Below are 22,112 nucleotides of genomic sequence, written 5' to 3'. Positions count from 1 at the left end.
TCCGCTTATCCATCTCGCAACACAATCACAAAAACAGTGCTCAGGGCGAAACGCGTACTGCACATACAGCATACGGCGCGCGGCGATGATGTTATAGCCATTGGGCTTTATACGGAACATAACGGCGACGCCGACGGCAAAAATGCGCCTGGAGTGTTCAGATAATCGCAATAAAAGCTTGGAGCGAGGATCGAAACGTAACTTGGCAAATCGAGCATCAGTCTTGGCCAGGTATAACGTACATCTGCAAAGGTCAAACGGCTGTGCGGTGTCAGATTGCAGATCGTAGTATCGCCTGCTGGAAACGACGGTTACGACGTCAGGTACTGTTAGAGGCGCTGCACGTCCACTTGAATATCAGCAATGCCTGCTTAGCCTTTATTTATTTATTTATTTATTTATTTATTTATTTATTTATTTACAAAACACTGAAGGCCCATGCGGGCCCAAGCAGGAGTGGTAAGATAAAAAAAAATCATACATGCATCCAGAAGAAAACAAATGAAATACTCACATCTGTGTTAAGAAATTAATCAGTTCAATTGAGTCACTGTTGTTTAAAAATGATAATGGTAGTGCGTTCCATTCTTCAATAGTACGGGGGCAAAGGAACATTGAAAGGCATTAGTTCTTGTTTGACATGGAGTTCATGATTCAGAGTGATGTCCGGTTTGTCTTGTGGTTAATGGTCGGGCATATGGAGCAGGATGGATCGAGAGTTTATTTTTGAGTAGAAAAAGAAATTCAATCCTTAGAATTTTCCACCGTAGTTGTGATGTCTGTATACCAAGATCGTGCATGATAGTTGTGGTTGAGTGAGTTATACTGTACTTGGAAAAAATAAACTTAACTGCTTTCCGCTGAATCCTCTTCAGTGCATTAATATTTCGTCTAATATGTGAATCCCAGACGGTGCAGGCGTATTCCATTTTCGGCCTAATGAATGATCTGTATGCATGAACTGTATGGGTGCGCTTGTTTTAGGTTATGGTTATTATGATTATTTATAAATTTCATCTTATAGTCGAAGTGGAAGCAACCACGGTGTCACACAGATAGGTCGCAGGCAAGGTCTCACCAGGGATCTTTGGCTCATTGTTTGGACAGACAACCCTCTTGAAAAGCACGTCTCTGCGCGGACGCTCTTGAAACCTTTCGAGAACCCCCGATGTTCCGGAAGCTACGTTCTGGAACACGCTGTACCCTATGGGGGAGATTCAGCAGCCGATGGCGTTCTCCAACCTCGCCGTGTCGGGTAGTAAGAAGGGCGATGGCTGTAAAACGGATACCAAATAGAAACGCTAAAACAGGTTAGACTGAAAAGTACTGTGTGAAAAACTATATTTTCATTAATTTCGCGATAATAGTTGATCATTCGAAGAGACCACGCAGGTCAAAGTTCAATTTCTTGAATCTCTCTCTGGAACCTTAGCGCCGGCACATCAATGTGACATCACGGAGTTAAAAAGCTTTCCTTCCTTCTTTTTTTTTTCGTGTTTGGGCCTCATCGGCTCGGTAAAAGTTCGCGAAACTTGCCAACGTCAATCTTCATCTCTTTTAGAATATAATGTAGTCCGTTTTTGCCGATAAACATTTAGCCATGGGCTCTAACAGACAACGGCCTTCAAAAATCCGTGACGTCACGGCGAGGTGTAGTGCGGGAACTTCAAGGTGGTGTCGCTGCCCGTCTTTCTTTCTTGCGGATTTTCTGGCTTACCGAAAGGCTCGTCTCACGGTAAGAGTGGCGCTTTTCTCCTTATTGTACAAATACTAGTGAACAGATCTTTTTCTCTTTAAGTTGTTGTTCATTCAAAGGATGCTATAAAGTTGAATATTACGGTTCGGTAAACTGTTGTGGTAAACTACGCGTGTGGCACAGCAAAAATGACCGCTCTTGCTGTGAGAGGAGGCTTCGTATAATACGACCGAAAAGACGAGCGAGACTGGTGGCGACGCCAATGGCAAGTTCCCGCACTATAGCTCGTCGTGATGTCGCGCATTTTAACAGTTCTGTAGATAGGGTTCAGTCGGTGAAAAAAAAAAAAAAAGCTGTCATTGCATTATAAGTTAACCAAAGAATCAAACGTAGGAAGTTTCGTGAACTTATTGCGCGCGGAACCACCAGAGCGCGAGAAAACGGCTTGAAAATTCGTGACGTAACACTGATCTACCAGCGCTGAGGATTAGACGCGATATTCGAGAATTTTGCCTTAATTTCCACCCTTATATTGTAACGTACCTTTGTCTACCAAATGGGTGAGAATATATAGTTTTCGAAGAATACCTTGACGGTCTGAACTACTCCCCTGTATTTCCTTTCTTCTTTCCCTCCCTCTCAGTCTCTCTGTTCTTACGCTAATTCAAAATTTTTCGATCAATCCTTCAGGTTCATTTCGAAACAAACGGGGGAGGAGTTTATACTTCCTGCCTTGGCCGGGTTTTCTTAAGCTGCAAGGTCGAAACGACGCCAACAACATTCCCCATGTTTTTCAGTGCGTTCATGGCGCGACCTTGACCGCGCCGCGCGTCGTCCATTACGTTCAATTAGAGGAAAGGGTGCACAGGAATCATGCGTCTGAGACATCGCCTCGTCGCGAACTGCCGACCAGAACGAAGTTTGTCGTCGTGGGCAAGGAACGCCATATTGCGATGAGGAAGCTCAAAGAGGCGCTGTCGTCTCCGCGCAGCATACACAGCCGCAACGGAGCGTGCCTAACAGGTCTGGCCTCTTTGCTTGCTTTTAAAAATGAAGCATTCCTTGGCATAGTCACGACTTCTGAATGTCGTTAACACAAAATGCTTCTTGTTTAAAATTAGGCGAATATAGAATAGCCATATAGTGCCCTGCATGCGATGTCTGGGAGGGCATAGCTGACGTTACTGTAAACTTGATTGAAATGTTCTTACCTACTGTTAGCTATTTTTTGGAATAGAGGAGAACGAGACTGTAGCCTCAATTCTACGGCATAAGTATTGTACCGAAAATTCTCAACGCTGTCTAACTGTTGTAATATTTTGTCTAAAATAAGAATTGTTGTCGTTAAACTAACAACGCCTCCCGTCAGTGCGCCACGGTGTGAATGCATGGAAGAGGAAAAAAGGATAACGATGTTAAAGCTAAACATATACATGCTATACAAGCGAAGTTTAGTCCTCACTGACCCCATCACCTGTTCGCATGTTATTCAAGGACACCTTCCAGCTTATTACGGCTCCGAAGCTATAGCTAATATCCAAGAAGTTTGAAACAAAGCGATGCACTGTGCTAGGAGTGAAGGAAGGGATAACGGTATGCGTAGCCAGGAAAATGGTCGTACAGAATATAGATGCATCGCCTGCGGATGATACTCAACAGTTGAGACGAGGAGGAAGAACCAGAGACGACGATGTCATGTAATGAATAGAACATACGCCCGTATAACCAGATTCGTGAATGAATAATGGGGACCGAGGGATATGAAACAGAGTTCGAAGCGACAGAAGATTGCAAGGAGCGACGACATCGGAAAACTTACAGGCACGAGATGAAGTTAGTTGACGCAGGACAAGGACAACTTGGAGATCGCTGGCAGATGCGTCATGCAGTAAACTTTAGAGGAAGCTCTAGCGCGGCTCAAACTCCGAAACCGCCTATTCGAATACGTGTAAAACGCTAGAACACTTTTCTGAGAAAACGAGTAACAGCGCCAAGAACAGGAAGTGCAGACTGCAGACAGACGAAGCAGTGACATATATATTTTCTGAAATAACCCCTGGGTCGATTTTTATGATATTTGGCGCATTTGAGAGAAAAAAAAGATAAATTCTAGTGACTGATGGGAGTAAATTTCATTTATGGCCTTGATTGATTTTACAAAAATTTCTGGAAATGTTAGGAAATAGAAGCACGAAGTTCACGAATCCGTAACTCAGCGTCAAAAAATATATATATTCTAGTTTTGTAAATTGCATAGGTCGGAAATTCAAAAGCGGACAAACTTGATATATTAATTTAACTCTTACGCGAATTTGCTGCAATGTTTGCGAAGGTTTCGCGAAAGTCCTGCTCACGTATTAGTGGTCTATTTGAGAGTCACGTATATTACAACAAAGCTGACAGTTTTCTATGTACTATTAGGTACATTTTACAGAATCGCGATATCGTGCTTCATATAAAAAAAAACAAACTTGCCGGCTTAAACAAAAATTCCGCTTCACACAGCTTTAACTTCTTTTTTCTTTTAAGTACAGCAAGACATCCAATTTGGTGCGTATAGTTGCCGAGAAGAACCATTTCTCCTTTCCCATGCGTTTATATGGGAGCCCCCGAGCTCAAGCTTCCTCTTAATACGGCTGATAAGGATTAAGGAAGTAGAAGTGAAAGATAAGCGACGACGCGGAAACGGGATCTCGCCATAGTGCCATAGCGCAGGACGCGACTGCGTGCCTCTACTCTCATAATTTCTGAAAGAACGTTTCGACAGAATGTCGTTCGGAGAGCTCAAACGAGAACTAAAGTTCCTGCGCGCCCGTCGAGGTAGCTCGGTGGCTATGGCTTCATGCAGCTCAGCACGAAGTCGTTGGTTCGAATCCCAGTAGCGGCAGCCGCATTCGAATTGCAACTGTATGCGAAAACCATCGTGTACCAGATGCCTTTTGTTATACCTTGCATCAGTTCTGTACAAATTAGAGGCTTTAATGGGTGCGATATTGTCTTTAACGAACTGATAAATCGATAAAACTGTGATATCGTCATTTATTTATGAGTTAGAGTTGCCAACATTGTACTTCTGTTTAATTTTCAGCAATTTTTTTAGAAAATTCGCGGCTTAACATTAAAAAAAAAATGAAATGTGCTTGCCACAGTCAATAGATTTGATTTTTTTTTTTGTCGAGTGGAACAAATCACATAATTATGGGTGCACCGAATGCCGAGTAAAACGGTTTTCCAGTGTATTTATGACCGTCGATCAAATGAAGAGGGAACACCTGCAATTGTGGACATCGAATTGTATACTACCTTGTATCTTGTATAAGTAGAGTATTATTGTGAAGGAATGCCCACAGTGTCCTTTTTTGTCGTATCTTCTATTTCGTCTATGTTTATGTCAACATGCTTCATACGATTTTCTGCGCACTGCTGTTCCGTTTTCATTTGATGCACCCTTACAGATAGGAGCTCCCGGCGTAGAGCTTCCTTTTAAGAGGCTCGCTGCTGCGTTTTCCTCGGGCCTTGTTTTTTCTTGAGTCTAATTAGCGCTTTAGTAGATCTTTCGGTCGATCCATTCATTGACCTCTACCATAGTTGTGAAGCTAGCCTCATTCCACGTCAGCTATATCAGAAACCTTGATCACTGTAATGAATGTAGCATGACATAGCAACTTGGAGGGAGATACACTATAATGCCTTAGTGTTCCTTAATGCCTTACACACACACTAGTGCCTTGGTGTATACACTACTGCACGAAAACAGCTAGTGTAGCATATATTGGGCGCTGCCGAGACACCGTCATCGCCGCCTTCACGGACTCGAGTGAACTCATCGTCCACGATCAAAAGAAGTAATGCAAGCTTGCTGCACAGGTTACTATTAGGTGTGGTGTTCTCTCGGCACTGCCTACACCTTATCCGCCGTGCAGACGGTCCGGACTGCGAGGAGTACGAGGCACCCGAGAACACAGAACACGTCTTGTGCATCTGTCCGCGATACGCTGTGCAAGCACAATCTTTGGCACGCAACATTTAACCGCTGTCTGAAATAGGTTCTATTGGGACCTTGGCCCGAATCTTAGTCATCGGCGTGATGTTCTAAAAGCTCTTGTCAAATTCTTGCACGAGAGCGGTCTGGATTTGAGAATTTCAAGAGTATTTGGTGTTGAGTTCACTCACCATCATCTTCAACACTTCTCTCTCTCTCTCGCCTTTTAACGCCTACTCCCTTCCCCAGTTCTGAGTAGCAAGTCATAACCTTGATTCAGGCCGACCTCTCAGCTTTTCTATCACAATAAATGTATCCCTCCCTTACTTAGTTCGGACTGGAAACGCTGCTCTCCTACTTTGAAATCAAACTCGCGTATTTATCTTCGAACCCACCTTATCTGTACAGCGGGTGCTTTTAGAAGTGGTTTAGCTTTGAGGCGGTAGATAGCAAGGCAACACAGTCTACGGGTTGAACTATGCAGCCATCTCTACGATCGGAAATTATTTGAGTGGAACGCTTTCCAACCGTTGGTCTGATGAAGCGTTCCCCCGCATACTTGGACGTACGCGTAAGCAAGAAACGGAGGTGATGACGCACTCCGGCAAGCACACCAGCCATTTCAGGCTAACAGGCGGAGCGAAATTTTGGAACAAGGACTTCGAACCCGCTCAAACTTAAATCCTCCTTGAATCCTCCTTGTGGTTCACTTAATTTCCTCGAGATGGCGCCAACAACTCGGTCTACCTAAAGCCTTAGGTCTACCTGTAACGTTGGCTTAAGTGCAAGGTCGTCGGGCGATACGGAAAGCATGCTGTACTCGTATCAGTGGGCCCTTCGACTCTTTGTGTAGACAAGCTCGAGGACCACGTTACAGTGTACTTATTGATTGCTTAACGGGGCTTAAGAGGAAGCTTTAGCTCTGATCCAACTCCGACGCGGCCTATTCAAATATATGTAAAACGCAAGAACGATTTTTTTTAGATAACCCCAGTACCCATTTTAATGAAATTTGTTGCATTTGAGAGAGAAGATTAAATTCTAGTGACTGTTGGCAGTGGAATTTCGATTTAGGGCCTGAATCCGGTCAAAATCATTTTCAAAAATTCATAAGTTCGAAAAAAGTAGAAGCACGAAGTTCACAATTTAATAGCTCTGTATCAGGAACAGATATCACGATTCTGTAAACGGCATCCATTAGATCATTCAAAGCGGACAAATTCAATATGTCACTCTATATATTACGCGAATTTGTTACGTTGTGTACAAGGGTTCTGCAAAAGCTGTATTTACACATCACCTAATTTTTTTTAGATTCATGTGTAATATATCAATTTCATCCGCTTTAGATGTGCTATGAGATCAGATTCACAGAATTGTGATATCATTTTTCATTGGTGAGTTGCGAAGATGTAAACATCATAGTTTCGTTTTCTGAAAATTTGCGATCTTGGCCAATCTTTACTAAGAAATTGACAGCCTAAAGAAAAAAATTCGAAACCAACAGTCACTAGATTTTCTGTTAAATGCAGCAAACCTCGTCAAGTTTGGTGCAGTGGTTGCCGAGAAAAACGAATTCTCCTTTTGCGTGTATATATATATATATATATATATATATATATATATATATATATATATATATATATATATATATATATATATATATATATATATAGGAGCACCCTAGCTAAAGCTTCCTCTTAACGTTCCAAAATAAAACAGCAACTGTAAGCAACGACGGAGCGGAGGGCTTTGAAATGATTTTGTCGACCTGCCATTTTTAATGCGCACCTTAACGCGCTTATTTTTTAACGTTCGGTGCCTCCGCTGCGGCTGGGAATCGAACCCGGGACATCGCTCTCAGCAGTAACCAGGCCACAGCTACTGAGTCGTCACGGTGAGCTTCACGTGACGTGTTGAAATCGAGGCTTGGGTTCCGCGGCCGCTCGCTGATGACAAGGGTGCGACGGCATCCTTCGTCTTGGGAAGAGTGAGTGAGTGAGTGAAACAACTTTATTTGGTCCACTATAGACGTAAGCGAACTCCACGTCACCTGGCTAGGCCCACTCGGGGACCATCAGGTGAAACCTGACGGCCCTCTCGCGAGCCCTCTGGACTGCCAGGATTTGAGAGGTCTGATCCTGGGCCCTAATTAGCGGTCAAAGATTCACTGGCTCCCGAACTGGCCTATTGCGAAACGTTATGGCTTACCCACACCTTGTTTCCAAAGTAAGCTTGCGGGGTCGGCCATTTTGCCTGTCATTTCACTTCAACGTGGGCTCGAGCCATACCGTGTCATGCTTGGCCATTAATGCAACCGTTAATGCCCTCATTCGGTCTCTCTTTAAAGGGAGAGGAAAAAGAAAGTGGAGAAAGGAACGGTAGGGAGGTGAACCAGACGAGCGTCCCGTTTGCCACCCTACGAAGGGGGAAGAGGTAAAGTGATGGAAAGAAAGAAACAAGCAAACAAAGAAGAGGGGAGGAGGTAATAGCAGCGCAAACACGTGAGGCTGTCCATCATGCCCACGATCGGTCACTGAGGCCAGTCGATTTCAGAGCCCGCAGTAATGTCCGCGTCGCTTTGTAAGCCCACGACGCGTTGGGCCACGGTGCAAGAATCGTTGTCTCGGAAAAGTGACTATGATCTATCCAGTCGAATGCACTCCGAAGAGCGTCGCGTTCGACATCGTAACGATGACATAAACACCACACGTGTTCGATTGTCCCTTCACAGTTGCACGAGTCACATGTGGGTACGACATTTCGCTAAGGAATGAACATAGGCTTTGGTAAAAGTCACCCCCAACAGGAGGCGGTACAGTAATGTTGCATCACGGCGGGAGAGGTGCGATGAAATTTGCAGCTTTAACGAAGAGTCAAATCTTTGGAGACGACAGTTCGAGATACTCGGGCTGTTTCGCGAAGTCTGGCCGCTCTTGAGAAAATTACATTATCCGGCTACACCCAGTCGCGTCAGTGTAACACACATGACAGATGTGGTTACGTGACGGGCTGCTTGAACTTGCGGCTATTCAAAACCAGCATCCATCGCTCTCGAAAAGCCGCAGAGGCGTTTCATCATCATCATCATCATCATTAGCCTGGTTACGCCCACTGCAGGACAAAGGCCTCTCCCACACTTCTCCAACTACCCCGGTCATGTACTAATTGTGGCCATGTTGTCCCTGCAAACTTCTTAATCTCATCCGCCCACCTAACTTTCTGCCGCCCCCTGCTACACTTCCCTTCCCTTGGAATCCAGTCCGTAACCCTTAATGACCATCGGTTATCTTCCCTCCTCAATACATGTCCTGCCCATGCTCATTCCTTTTTCTCGATTTCAACTAAGATGTCATTAACTCACGTTTGTTCCCTCACCCAATCTGCTCTTTTCTTATTCCTTAACGTTACACCTATCATTCTTCTTTCCATAGCTCGTTCCGTCGTCCTCAATTTAAGTAGAACCCTTTTCGTAAGCCTCCAGGTTTCTGCCCCGTACGTGAGTACTGGTAAGACACAGCTGTTATACACTTTTCTCTTGAGGGATAATGGCAACCTGCTGTTCATGATCTGAGAATGCCTGCCAAACGCACCCCAGCCGATTCTTATTCTTCTGATTATTTCAGTCTCAAGATCCGGAGTCTCGCTACCTGTCCTAAGTAGATGTATTCCCTTACCACTTCCAGTGCCTCGTTACCTATCGTAAACTGCTGTTCTCTCCCGAGACTGTTAAACATTACTTTAGTTTTCTGCAGATTAATTTTTACATCCACCCTTCTGCTTTGCCCCTCCAGGTCAGTGAGCATGCATTGCAGTTGGTCCACTGAGTTACTAAGCAAGGCAATATCATCAGCGAATCGCAAGTTACTAAAGTATTCTCCATTAACTCTTATCCCCAGTTCTTCCCAATCCCGGTCTCTGAATACCTCCTGTAAACACGCTGTGAATAGCATTGGAAAGATCGTACCTCCCTGCCTGACGCCTTTCTTTATTGGGATTTTGTTGCTTTCTTTATGGAGGACTATGGTGACTGTGGAGCCGCTATATATATCTTTCAGTATTTTTACATATGGCCCGCCTACACTCTGATTCCGCAATGCCTCCATGGCTGCTGAGGTTTCGACTGAATCAAACGCTTTCTCGTAATCAATGAAAGCTATATATAAGGGTTGGTTATATTCCGCATATTTCTCTATCACCTGATTGATAATGTGAATATGGCCTATTGTTGAGTAGCCTTTATGCAATCCTGCCTGGTCCTTTGGTTGACGGAAGTCTAAGGTGTTCCTGATTCTATTTGCGATTACCTTAGTAAATACTTTGTAGGTAACGCACAGTAAGCTGATCGGTCTATAATTTTTCAAGTCCTTGGCGTCCCCTTTCTTATGGATTAGAATTCTGTTAGCGTTTTTCCAAGATTCCGGTACGCTCGAAGTCATGAGGCATTGCGTATACAGGGTGGCCAGTTTCTCTAGAACAATCTGCCCACCATCCTTCAACAAATGTGCTGTTACCTGATCCTCCCGAGCTGCCTTCCCCCTTTGCATAGCTCCCAAGGCTTTCTTTACATCTTCCGGCGTTACTTTTGGGATTTCCAATTCCTCTAGACTATTCTCTCTCCCATTATCGTCGTGGGTGCCACTGGTACTGTATAAATCGCTATAGAACTCCTCAGCCACTTGAACTATCTCATCCATATTAGTAATGATATTGCCGGCTTTGTGTCTTAACGCATACATCTGATTCTTGCCTATTCCTAGTTTCTTTTTCACTGCTTTTAGGCTTCCTCCATTCCTGAGAGCATGTTCAATTCTATCCATATTATAGTTCCGTATGTCAGCTGTCTTACGCTTGTTAATTAACTTAGAAAGTTCTGCCAGTTCTATTCTAGCTGTAGGGTTAGAGGCTTTCATACATTGGCGTTTCTTGATCAAATCTTTCGTCTCCTGCGATAGCTTACTGCCATCCTGTCTAACGGAGTTACCACCGACTTCTATTGCACACTCCTTAAAGATGCCCATAAGATTGTCGTTCATATCTTCAACGCTAAGCTCCTCTTCCTGAGTTAAGGCCGAATACCTGTTCCGTAGCTTGACCTGGAATTCCTCAATTTTTCCACTTACCGCTAACTCATTGATCGGCTTCTTATGTACCAGTTTCTTCCGTTCCCTCCTCAAGTCTAGGCTGATTCGAGTTCTTACCATCCTATGGTCACTGCAGCGCACCTTGCCGAGCACGTCCACATCTTGTATGTTGCCAGGATCACCGCAGAGTATAAAGTCTATTTCATTTCTAGTCTCGCTATTCGGGCTCCTCCACGTCCACTTTCGGCTATGCCGCTTGCGGAAGAAGGTATTCATTATCCGCATATTATTCTGTTCTGCAAACTCTGCTAATAACTCTCCCCTGCTATTCCTAGAGCCTATGACATATTCACCCACTGACTTGTCTCCAGCCTGCTTCTTGCCTACCTTGGCATTGAAATCGCCCATCAGTATACTGTATTTTGTTTTGACTTTACCCATCGCCGATTCCACGTCTTCATAGAAGCTTTCGACTTCCTGGTCATCATGACGGGATGTAGGGGCATAGACCTGTACGACATTCAATTTGTACCTGTTATTAAGTTTCACAACAAGACCTGCCACCCTCTCGTTGACGCTATAGGATTCCTGTATGTTACCAGCTATATCCTTTTTAATCAGGAATCCAACTCCTAATTCTCGTCTCTCCGCTAAGCCCCGGTAGCACAGGACGTGCCCGCTTTTTAGCACTGTATATGCTTCTTTCGTTCTCCTAACTTCACTGAGCCCTATTATATCCCATTTACTGCCCTTTAATTCCTCCAATAGCACTGCTAGACTCGCCTCACTAGATAACGTTCTAGCGTTAAACGTCGCCAGGTTCAGAATCCAACGGGCGTTTAGGCGCACTTAAATGACGCATTTGCACATGGTACGCAAGTGCAAGAGACAGACACCATGCTGCATTGGAAATAAAATAACTACACACACTTCAGAAGCAGCTGCCTCAATCGCAGCCAGCTCTTTAATTGCGGGAGAAACTGCACAACACGCGAAGATGTTGGGGCTGGCTTCCGGTAATGTGCCCGGACTGATGTTACTAAAGTGGTCATCACCGATACGACAATGAAAATGGTGATGAAACAGTCATGCATGCTGATAATTGTTTGTCAATGAAAACTATATCACGAAGTGACGTTAACTAAATGCAGTAAATATCCCACCCAGGATTTCTGCCGGGGGTGGGGTAACGGTGAAATTTTGGCAAGAAAGCGCTCGCTAAATACATTCCCACTTGTGAATGATTCCGTCTTCGTACGCAAAAAAGCAGAAAGAAAAAACAAACAGACAAAAAAAAAAAACAGATGCGCTGGAATAGGTGCCGTGTTTGTGCGCGAGCTTTTTTACGACACGGCAAGGCAACACATTCGCGGATTCTGCCTCGAGCTCGGCGCTCAGCCACTTATGGCTTCGTAACCTGGCCCATCCCTCGGCCACCCCACGGGTTCGCACTACTCTGCTCCCCCCCGTTTGTCTGTCGGGTTCTGCTGTTAAGAGGATAATCGCCTGTTCCCGAAAGGCAGCACTACAACCCTAGAGATATAGAAAGAGAGAAGGATAATTTATTTGAGGAAACCAGCTGCTCAGAGGGAAGAGGCGTACGAGGACTGATTATGAGGATAGACAATATAGCACGCTAGTACACGCATGTTCGTGTTTCAAGGGGCCGTTCACACCCTGGTACTTCTTAGCCTGTGTCAACAACAACAACAACAACAACAACAACAACGACGACGACGACAACGACGACAATAATAATAATAATAATAATAATAATAATAATAATAATAGCCTTGATGCGGTTCGCTTCGCTCCAACCCTCAGTAGTGGAGTTGCTATGACGTTGCGTTGCTCAGCTCAAGGCCGCAGGTTCGATCCCCGCGACGGCGGGCGGCTGCACTAACGAATAAAACGCTCGTATGAAGTGCACGATTTAGGTGCACGTAAAAAAAAACCTTAGGTGGTGAAAATTCATCCGGAGTACCCCATTACGGCGCGCTTCATAATCGTATCGAGGTTTTGTCACGTAAAACCCCAAACCTAATTGGCTCATGCAAGAACGCTTAATTGTTAAATGTTAACGGAAATAGGCGTGTGTTCTCTGCGGTGAAGGACATCCCTTTCGGTCACGCTGTCTCCATATACAGACGCACCTTACTTTTGAACGTTCGTACTGGTGATGAACTATATCGACTACTGTGATACTACTACGACTAGTGACGAACGCCTAGTGAAGTGAAAAATCGTGAACGTAACGCTGAACGTAAACTTAGCCCTGTGATAACCAAAGATAATGTCTATAGTTCACTTAATTACGCAGAGTAACTAAAAATATTGGTATTTTGGAAATTTCACTGCCACGTTTGATGACAAGTTCATTGTGTTGTCCTTTATCATTGCGGTTAAATAGTGTATTTCCTTGCTCCCCATCAGGAGGCCCACAACTCAATAGTAATTAGCGCATGTACTTGAAAGTGTGGTAATATCATATCACGCCCCGCGCGCCGTAAACTGTGGCCATGCGAGGGTGAGCCCAGAAAGATGGTGGCTTGATGCGCTCCCCGGTCTTACGATGTTGTAGGTCACGTGATCAAGCGCGTGCTGGGGAGGGGGGGGGGGGGTCAGGTGAGCGCACCTCTTCTCCTCTAACCCCGGCCGTAGCTGCTAGCCCTATGTTGGAGGTAATCTCTGGCACGTACAAAAGTTGGGGGAGCCTATGTGCTCAGTATCTTCATGTGTGTAGTCTTCGCGAGCGCCTACTGCTGGAGGTCGCGCAATCTAAATTTTCGAAGACGCGTTTGAGCGAGAGGCAACACGTAGTTTTCGCTCCACTCCTCATGCCAGATTGTGACAAAGTTCGTGGACATCGAGTGACATCTGCTCATGTTTGCCGCAGGTGACGCCACGCTTATTAATTTAATTACCAATCGATTGTGCGCTGCAATATATAGGCCGGTAAATATACGAACCTTACCCGCCGTGGTGGCTTGGCGGCTATGGTACGTGTTGCGCTGCTAAGCTCGAGGTCGCGAGCTCACATCCCGGCCACGGCGGCCGAATTTCGATGGGGGCGAAATACTTCAAAAACGCCCGTGTGCCGTGAGTTAGGCTAAAGAACCACAGGTGGTCGAAATGAATTCGGAGCCGCCCACTACGGCGTGCCTCATAATCAGATGGTGCTTTTGCCACGCGAAACCTCAGAAGTTATTTCTATTTAATTACGAACTTTACTTCGTCTAGTTTGCTAGCGCTATCAATGCTTCGCCTTTCGGGCGAAACTGCGTCTTTTCTTATCCGTATGTAACTATGTCGCCAGCGTTATCTCTTCAATCTGTGGCGGCTTGGGTGTTCTTCCGCACCGACTAGTATTTTTTTTTTCGCCAGTGGGTAAGACCTAAGATTCAAATAAAGCTCTTGCGATATAACACGTCGAGGGCCCGTGGCCTTGGTGCGCATTGCAAGCGATCAACAAAAGCGACGCTCTTCCTTCTGCGCGCGTTAGTAGCCAGACTCTACCGTTGTCAGCGACAGCGTCGACGCCGTTCTTCCTCGCAAAAAAGAACTGCGCCCGAAACCGCCACAAAACAAACCAAAGGCTAACCGCTAGGGATGTGCGCCAAAATTTGTTTCCTTCATCCAACAACCAACTTTCCCGGGAGCTACGCGTCAGCAGCGACGGAGACATCCGCACGCACACACACATAGGCGCCCCGCGTATACGCTCTCGGTTTGGCCTTGGCGTCGTCTCTGTCGACCGAACTCCGGCGCCCCGACTTTTTTTCTGTCTTGTTAATTCATCGCTTCTTGGCCGACCGCTCCGCTTAGTTCCTTCCTTCCCCTCGCTCACATCGCTATAATATACTCTCTTCTTTGCATCTACTTTTCTTCCTCCGCGAAGCAACTGCTCTTCTGTCGCTCGGCAAGGATTTAAAAGGACATTCTTTTGTTGCCAAACATCTCATAGGCGCCGCCTATCTCGGCAAAGTCGATCTGAGGCGCCGTCGAAACAAAAACAGCTGGGTCCCTCCACGTGACAAGGAGGGGCTTCTTCCCATCTGACGCAGAGAGCCATACTGCCCTCGCCACCACCGATTCCGTTCATCCCCCCCTCTCTCTGTCGTTGCACCACGCTGCCGCTAGATGGCGTCGCGCTTGGTCCCACTTTCTTTCGGGTTGTTTACTTTTGCTCTTTCGCGCTACCACCACCCGCGCGCTACTACTGCGCTGCTGGCCCGCAATTCAAGTGCGTTTTTTCGGACCAGCGCCGTCCGCGTCACACAGTGCTCTATAACCGGCGCGGCGGCTTAGCACCACTAGATAGGCGCGTTAGCGCAGACACCTCTACTCTACGCCTCCGGTTTCGCGCGCCGAAGAGGGAGACTCGGAGACGGAAAAAAAAGGTACAGCTCCTCCTGCAGAGGGAGAATGCATCTGTCTGACCAGAAGGACGCTGGTCTGACGTTATCGTGAGTTCAACTAGCACTGTGCGCTTTTGATTGTCCGTGTGTGCAAGTGGGTGAGGTATACTCGGACATCTCGGTGAGCGGGTCAGTTGTGTTTGGTAGAGCATCGCCTATCGCTTCGTCGTCACTGCTCGCCAAGTTCATCTGTCGGCTGCTACCGTGGCCGCGCTGTGTCTGCCGTATTCGTCAAGCACGCTTCTCCGCTGTGTCCACACAACTTGATCGCGAAGGCGATCGCCGAGGAAGATGTTGAGGTGGTTCCGCGAGGGACCGCCCGAACTGGAAGCAGGTAGGAAATGCGTTGCCTTGTCTTTGCTGCTCATAAATCAGCTGCGAGATCGGTTTGCCAACTTCTATGCATGCGCGTTGCTCCCAGCTGCCTGCTCACGCCAGTTTGTGTTGTTGCCACCTGCCACTCCCACCACCAGATACAGCCGTATGGTTGGGAGAGGGTGTGCGCGGTGGGCCGCGTTGCGTGCTTTGAGGGGATGCGCGCAACACGTGGTGCGGTGACGCAACCCCGCGACCAGGCACTCCTGCGCCTCTTTCTTGTTGGCCTGCTGATGTTTCAAGTGGCGCTTTTTTTTTTTTTTTTTCACTGCAGAAGCGCACGCACCACGTAACCCCGGAACGGCGTCGGGGTCGTGTTCGGGGTAGAGACCGAGGCAAGCGATTGCTTGGTGCATCTGCGCACTTTGCGGAAGTGTTGCAACGGTGGGTGCGGGGTTGATCCCCTCGCTCGGCGACGTGACGTCACTACTACCGTATTTCTTGTTCGCGGTATACAGCGTAGCGCATATCGCTCTCGGTCCTGCTACCGCGTACAAACTTGAAGGAGCGGCCAAGACAGAACGCAATTGTCGTTTCCCGGAATTACGAAATGCGGAATCTGTAAGTCTACGGCTGCAGTGTAACAGAAGTAACGGCTGTTTTTAGTGTTCATCACTTTCCTATTTCCTTTTTCTTGGGTTGAATACACCCGCCGTGGTTGCCCAGTGGCTATGGTGTTGGGCTGCTGAGCACGAGGTCGCGGGATCGAATCCCGGCCACGGCGGCCGCATTTAGATGGGGGCGAAATGCGAAAACACCCGTGTACTTAGATTTGGGTGCACGTTAAAGAACCCCAGGTGGTCGAAATTTCCGGAGTCCTCCACTACGGCGTGCCTCATAATCAGAAAGTGGTTTTGGCACGTAAAACCCCATAATCTAATCTTGGGTTGAATATATTGATCGAAGATGTCTTCCTAGCATGTCTTGAGCCGCTTTCGTTATTGTTAACCTTCAAGTGAATTCTGAATCCGTCCCGATTGTCGACGCAGTTCTGGTGCCATTGTTGAGCGGCTAAGCCTTCCGACTTCTCTATTTCGAACTTCGACAGAAATTTCCTTCGCACGTGTCCCGTCCCAAGAAAACGGTCGTTTCAAGCTATTTCCTTGTCACGGTCACTGCGCACACCAATTTTACCATCGTTTCAGCTGATATAGACACTGCTTCGCGGGGAACGCTTCAAATTCGTGCAGCTCTATCGGCTCGGCTGGTGACCCACCGTAGGGAAGTCGCAAAACACAGCCTCGAGCAACGATCAAATGTGCTCAATTTTCCTCGAGAGGCCGTGGAGACAAGTTTGTTCTATCCGGCCGGTTTCGTCGGTCGCGGACAACGCCTGTCCTAATTGCCGAAACGCTTTCTGCAGCAAGCGTGCGTAGCGCACCATATACTTGACCTACATGAAATGTTTATATCAAGCATAGTTCACGCGTCGTACGCTTAATCACTGGCGTATAACGCAGTCTGTCGCTACAAATCGTCACTTCCAAACAACGGAGAACGTGTTGACGGTCGCGTTCCAGTTCTTTTGAGAGCAGGAAAAAAGATGTATAAAACAAATCTGTTGGAACTCTGAGGACGTTGCTGTCGAAGGCAGCCCCCCCCCCCCCCCCCCCCTTGTCACTCGGCAAAGGGGGGGGGGGGGGTGCAACCTGTCCACTCGGCGTGCCTCAGATTCCAGAGATTGGACTCGCTGCCTGCGTTTATGTTGCGGCGTGATAAGAGAGACCTCGGACGACAGCTATAGGGCGCATGGTATGGCTCTTCGTGCAGGAGAGACCGCGGGCTTGCTCCCGGCTGTCATGCCATTTGTTCTGCGCTGTCTATTAGCACGAATGCGTGACGGGAATGGTCGTGGAGCTGAATCTTGGCCTTTTTCATTTGAAAAAGGGTAAAAAAAAGAAAAAAAAAAAGAAATTACCGTCTACGTACGCTTACTTTTTGTGACAACCAGTTCTGTCAAACAAGACGCGGCTGTTGGAAATACAGGAAACATCACCGCGTGCGTTTATTTCTCACCGTTACATGCGGTTCCGTCAAACCAGAATCGATCACTTCCATGTTGGAATACGTCGATAAATAATAATAAAGAAATTAGTTAAAAAATTAAATTATGGGGTTTTACGTGCCAAAACCACTTTCTGATTATGAGGCACGCCGTAGTGGAGGACTCCGGAAATTTCGACCACCTGGGGTTCTTTAACGTGCACCTAAATCTAAGTATACGGGTGTTTTCGCATTTCGCCCCCACCGAAATGCGGCCGCCGTGGCCGGGATTCGATCTCGCGACCTCGTGCTCAGCAGCCCAACACCATAGCCACTGAGCAACTACAACGGGTAAAAAAAAAATTGAGTGCGCTAGGAGTTGCGTCAGGACCTGTCGTGGTGGCTTGGCGCTTTTCTGCCACTAGAACGAGGACGCGGTTTCGATTATCGACCGCCGCAACGCCTGCAAGACGAGCGTCAATCGTGTTTTTAGTAGGGACCATATTAAAGAACCCTATCTTTTCTTCAACGCTACACCCCCTTACCCCGGTGCAGGGTAGCAAACCGGACATGCGTCTGGTTAACGTCCCTGCCTTTCTTCTCTTCCCTCTTTCTCTTCCCCCTCTCTCCTCTCGCAGTGATCAGGATGAATCCGGAGCCTTCCACTACAGCGTCCCTCATAACACACTAAGCAGTCTCGTGACGATACAACCCACCCCCACCCCCCAACTTTAAACCCTCGTGCGGGTTTCCTACATTGGGGGGATTCCGGACCATATTTTTACTTTATCTTCTTCGTTGTCACGTGTCCCGGAGAGAACCCAGGCTGCGCAGTCGGTCTTTCTTCTTTATTTTTTTTTTATTTAAGGCAATAACTGAATCGTGTATGAGCTGTAAAAATGTCTGCGAGAACTCGCCATACTATACGGTTGTAATATTCCGGCACATCCAGGTTCAAGTATGCAACTTTCGCAGCATCTTGAACTTGATGCATCGCATCCCGGCACACGGACATAAGCAAGTGCTAACAGTTCTGTGAATTGCGACGCGTGAATTGAGACACCCGATCATGTGACGTATAGCTCGCTACACCACATTACTCTGCACAGCACGAGTCTGTATGCAGGCGTGATAAATCTTCACTTAGTATTCTACACTCAACGTCGACCCTCCTGCGCTAGAGCGGCCCGCTGCTGCTACCCTGCAGTGCTCAGTAAGTGTGCGTGTAATTTGTGTTGCAACTTTTCTTTCATTGTTTTGTTTCAGCTTCTAGAGCAGTCATCTTCGCTCGAGAGGAAAAAAAAAATACGACAAAAACTGGGGACGAGCACTTTAGTGTCGCTCGTGAGGCCGGCGGTGCCTAAGGGGAAGTTCTCGTTTTGCCAGAAAACCGAAAAACAAAAAAAAAGAAACAAAATGCAGAGCAAGATAAGGAAGCATACGTGCTTCTTTCTGACCCAGTTTTAAGTTTGCTCAACTTTCGGTCTTGATTGCGACTTTGCTGCAAAACTCCAAATGAAAAAAAAAGAAGAAAAACTGAAAGGAGTGGTGAGGGAAGAGAGAGAGAGATAGAAAAATCATATGCCATGACTTAATAAGCCAATATTAGCTATCATGGTTTCATCTAGCGTTAATTAGCTATTCTTAGCCTCCCAACCGCGTGTCGTTCAATTATTTTATTTATATTCCTTGTTCGCTGGTTACGCCGATAATCATTGAATCTTGTTTTATTTTCCTTCTTTCATGTCTTTCTTACTCAATGCACTGACAGGGAACTGTAAGGGTATTTTCAAACATAAAAAAAAGACCTTTCTAAAAGTGCCAGAAAAGAAATAGCGCTACGACTCTTGAGGAAAGATGAACACCGTTAGCGGGGACGGTTGTCGTTGGCTATACGACTTTAAACGGGGCACCGTAGCCAGTGAGCCGGCCAGTGATGTTACGCGACGTGACATTATACACGCATAAACAGCAGTGCAGATGTACCGTGTAAAAATGACGCGCCACGCTCGAAATTCCTATACGTGGTTACCTTTTGGTATACCGCCTTGTTTACTGTCTGGGACGCTCAGATTTCGTGCAGGCTTGCCGTATACGCTGCATATTTAGATAAGGCCTTTCAGTAAAGCGTTACGAAATGAAAGCTGAAAAACCAATGGAAAAATTTTTTTCTGCAGAAGTCCCGCAGGAAGGGCAGAGCAGCAACGGCGGTTTTATATTAGAGAGCTTTAGCATAGTCTCCACCACATGCCGGCTTCGCACGTGCTATAGATAAACTGCCTCAAGTTGGCGCACACCTTACCTATATATACACGTGCAAAGTTGGCAAGGTGCCGAAGGTAGTATGTTAGAAGCAGGGTGTGAGACCGGGGTAGTTCGTATTCCATGCTGAAGTGACTAGCGAAAGAGTGGACACGGGACACTAAAAAGGCGACAAGGAAAAGCGGTTGTCCTTGTTGACTTTCTAGTGTCCCGTGTTCACTCTTGCGTTAGTCACTTCAGCATGAAGGCAGCATGATGGTAAAGTGTTGTCGGTATGTTAAAACTCGTTAATTCTAGCACACTGCACGGAGCTACGTGCTGTCTCTATGCGAATATGAATATGGGCATTGTAGTAGGTTGCATGCAGTGAACATAACTGCGAAGGGTCAAGTGTTAATTGGAGGGGTGAATTATCTATTCGTCGTGTGTGATTCCGTAAGTACTAACACATGTACCTGTCTGTTGGTCTGATCACTTTGCCCGAAGGTTCTACGTATCAATCACACGCAAAACTTGGCCGTGTTGCCTGACTAAATTAGACTGCAGCCAGTTCGAAGGCGACTGCGACGCACTTTAATTGTGCCCTCCCTCGTGCCGTCTCCCTATAGCGCTGCCGTCACACTGTATACGTATCAATAGTTACGTTTACATCAACCCGATGAGGTTGGGTTGAGTCAGCTTCTCGGGCCCAAATTCGCTCGTCGGGTCCACGTAAACGTTAGCGGGTCGGACCGAGCGAGCGTCGAATCGAGTTCGGTCAACCCACCTGCACGCGAGGGGTGCGTTTACTCGCAGAACCCGTTTTTGGTAACATCAATGTAAAACGCATACGGTGTCAGGTTGGGTCAGCTCGACTTCCGAGTCGAGCCGCTCGCGTCGAGTCCGTGCAAACGAAGCTAATAGAGTTTTGCGCACTCTGAAACCTAAACTCCACTGTACGTCTTCTGCTTTCTTTTGTACGCCCTATTTCTAAAACTGCCTAAAGTGCCGGCGATTTGGCCTTTTCGAAGCTTTTGATTTGTTAGTATTTTATGCACTTCCAACAATAGAGAGCGAAAGGAAAAGTTTGGCTTCGCTGCTGGTCTTTGGGAGCCTAAGCATCTCTTCGACAATACGCCAGGGAATGTCAGGTGAGACAGGATATTAAAATTCAGATAAGCGTTTCTGCCGGCCGCTTATTACAAAATCTGGTTTTCAGGTCGGGAAAAAAAAGAAGAGGTCCGTACGTCAGCCGCTGGCGTAGTTAACTCAATGAATGTAGAATAGTTCTGCGCGCAGCGCCTTGTCACCTCGTCACAGGGGCATTATATTGTTAAGCAAACCTGACCTCGCGTCTGCTGTGAACCGCTTTATTATGGGGTCACTGTTGGCGAGTAGTTTGTTAAAGAAAGCAGGAGGCGGTTTAGCGTTAGGCGTGGCAGTCGGCCGTAAGCACGCTTTCTTTTTTTTTTTTGTAACGCTGCATGGCGATCATAATCCTTCGCTTTATGGAAAAGCAAATGAAAGTAGACTTTGAAGTATGGGTCATTTGTTTTCCCCATCCAAAAACTACCACAGCGCATCGCGTTACGACTGCCCTGAACGGTTCTTATTTCGATAATTTCATCATGTTATATCTTACGACTGTCGCGTGCACTGCCTTCTATAGCTGCAATCAACCAAGAATTTCCTTATTTTTTTTTCAATGTACTGGAGGATTTCTGTTACGGAAATCCTCTTCCGTTTTTTTCATATTTTTTTCTCGTGTTTGGTAGCCTGTTGCATTAATTGTCGCATTTTCTTGTCTTTCTCTTACAGTATACTAATACTTTACTACCAAATACTTTGACTCAAGCTACTAAGAAGCAGCGTAAGCGGACACTGCGCATGGTCAGAACCAAGACTCTATGGGTTCTTATTGCGCGCAGAGCTGAAATCATACCATGTATATTGTACCATTATTTTCTTACCACGTGCAAACGGAGGAGGAGTCTATTTGTAGGGATGATGGTGCCTTCGTGGTTGCCAACAAGGACTGAGAGAGAGAGAGAGAGAGAGAGAGAGAGAGAGAGAGAGAGAGAGTTCCTTCGTTGAACCCCACAAAGCCCAAGCGCCGATTTACATGAATTAAAACTGGGGAACAAAGATGTTCGCCTTGGTTTCTTGCCGTGTAAAATACATGCACAACAAGAATATAGTTTTTGCATAAATAAATAAATAGTAAACTTATCAATTATTTAGTGGTTGATTTCTTCATTTCTTGTCGACTGAACTCCCGAACAACACTTTACAATGTGGTGAACGCGGATTAAATCATGGATACCGGACCTCTA

At 46.4% G+C, this 22,112-nt stretch overlaps 1 protein-coding gene across 3 annotated transcripts in view; it reads left to right on the top strand.

The window, feature by feature from the left end:
- Positions 1 to 22,112, top strand: part of LOC126539452 (1-phosphatidylinositol 4,5-bisphosphate phosphodiesterase delta-1-like) — a 75,469-nt gene that overhangs the window by 21,831 nt on the left and 31,526 nt on the right. Inside the window, exon 1 of one of the 3 annotated variants that reach the window (XM_050186293.3) lies at positions 2,626 to 2,719. The exons of 1 other annotated variant lie outside the window; for it this stretch is intronic. In XM_050186293.3, coding sequence (XP_050042250.1) covers positions 2,650 to 2,719 — 70 coding nt within the window. In that variant the 5' untranslated portion in view covers positions 2,626 to 2,649. Of the gene's footprint in view, positions 1 to 2,625; positions 2,720 to 14,931; positions 15,515 to 22,112 lie in introns of those variants that run through there. One more of the 3 variants, XM_050186296.3, reaches the window with a different exon arrangement.

The sequence above is a fragment of the Dermacentor andersoni genome, chromosome 11 (assembly GCF_023375885.2).
Source record: "Dermacentor andersoni chromosome 11, qqDerAnde1_hic_scaffold, whole genome shotgun sequence".
Lineage (NCBI taxonomy): Eukaryota > Metazoa > Arthropoda > Arachnida > Ixodida > Ixodidae > Dermacentor > Dermacentor andersoni.
Note: the sequence above shows the minus strand (reverse complement) of the source record. Positions and strands in the feature narration are given on the sequence as shown.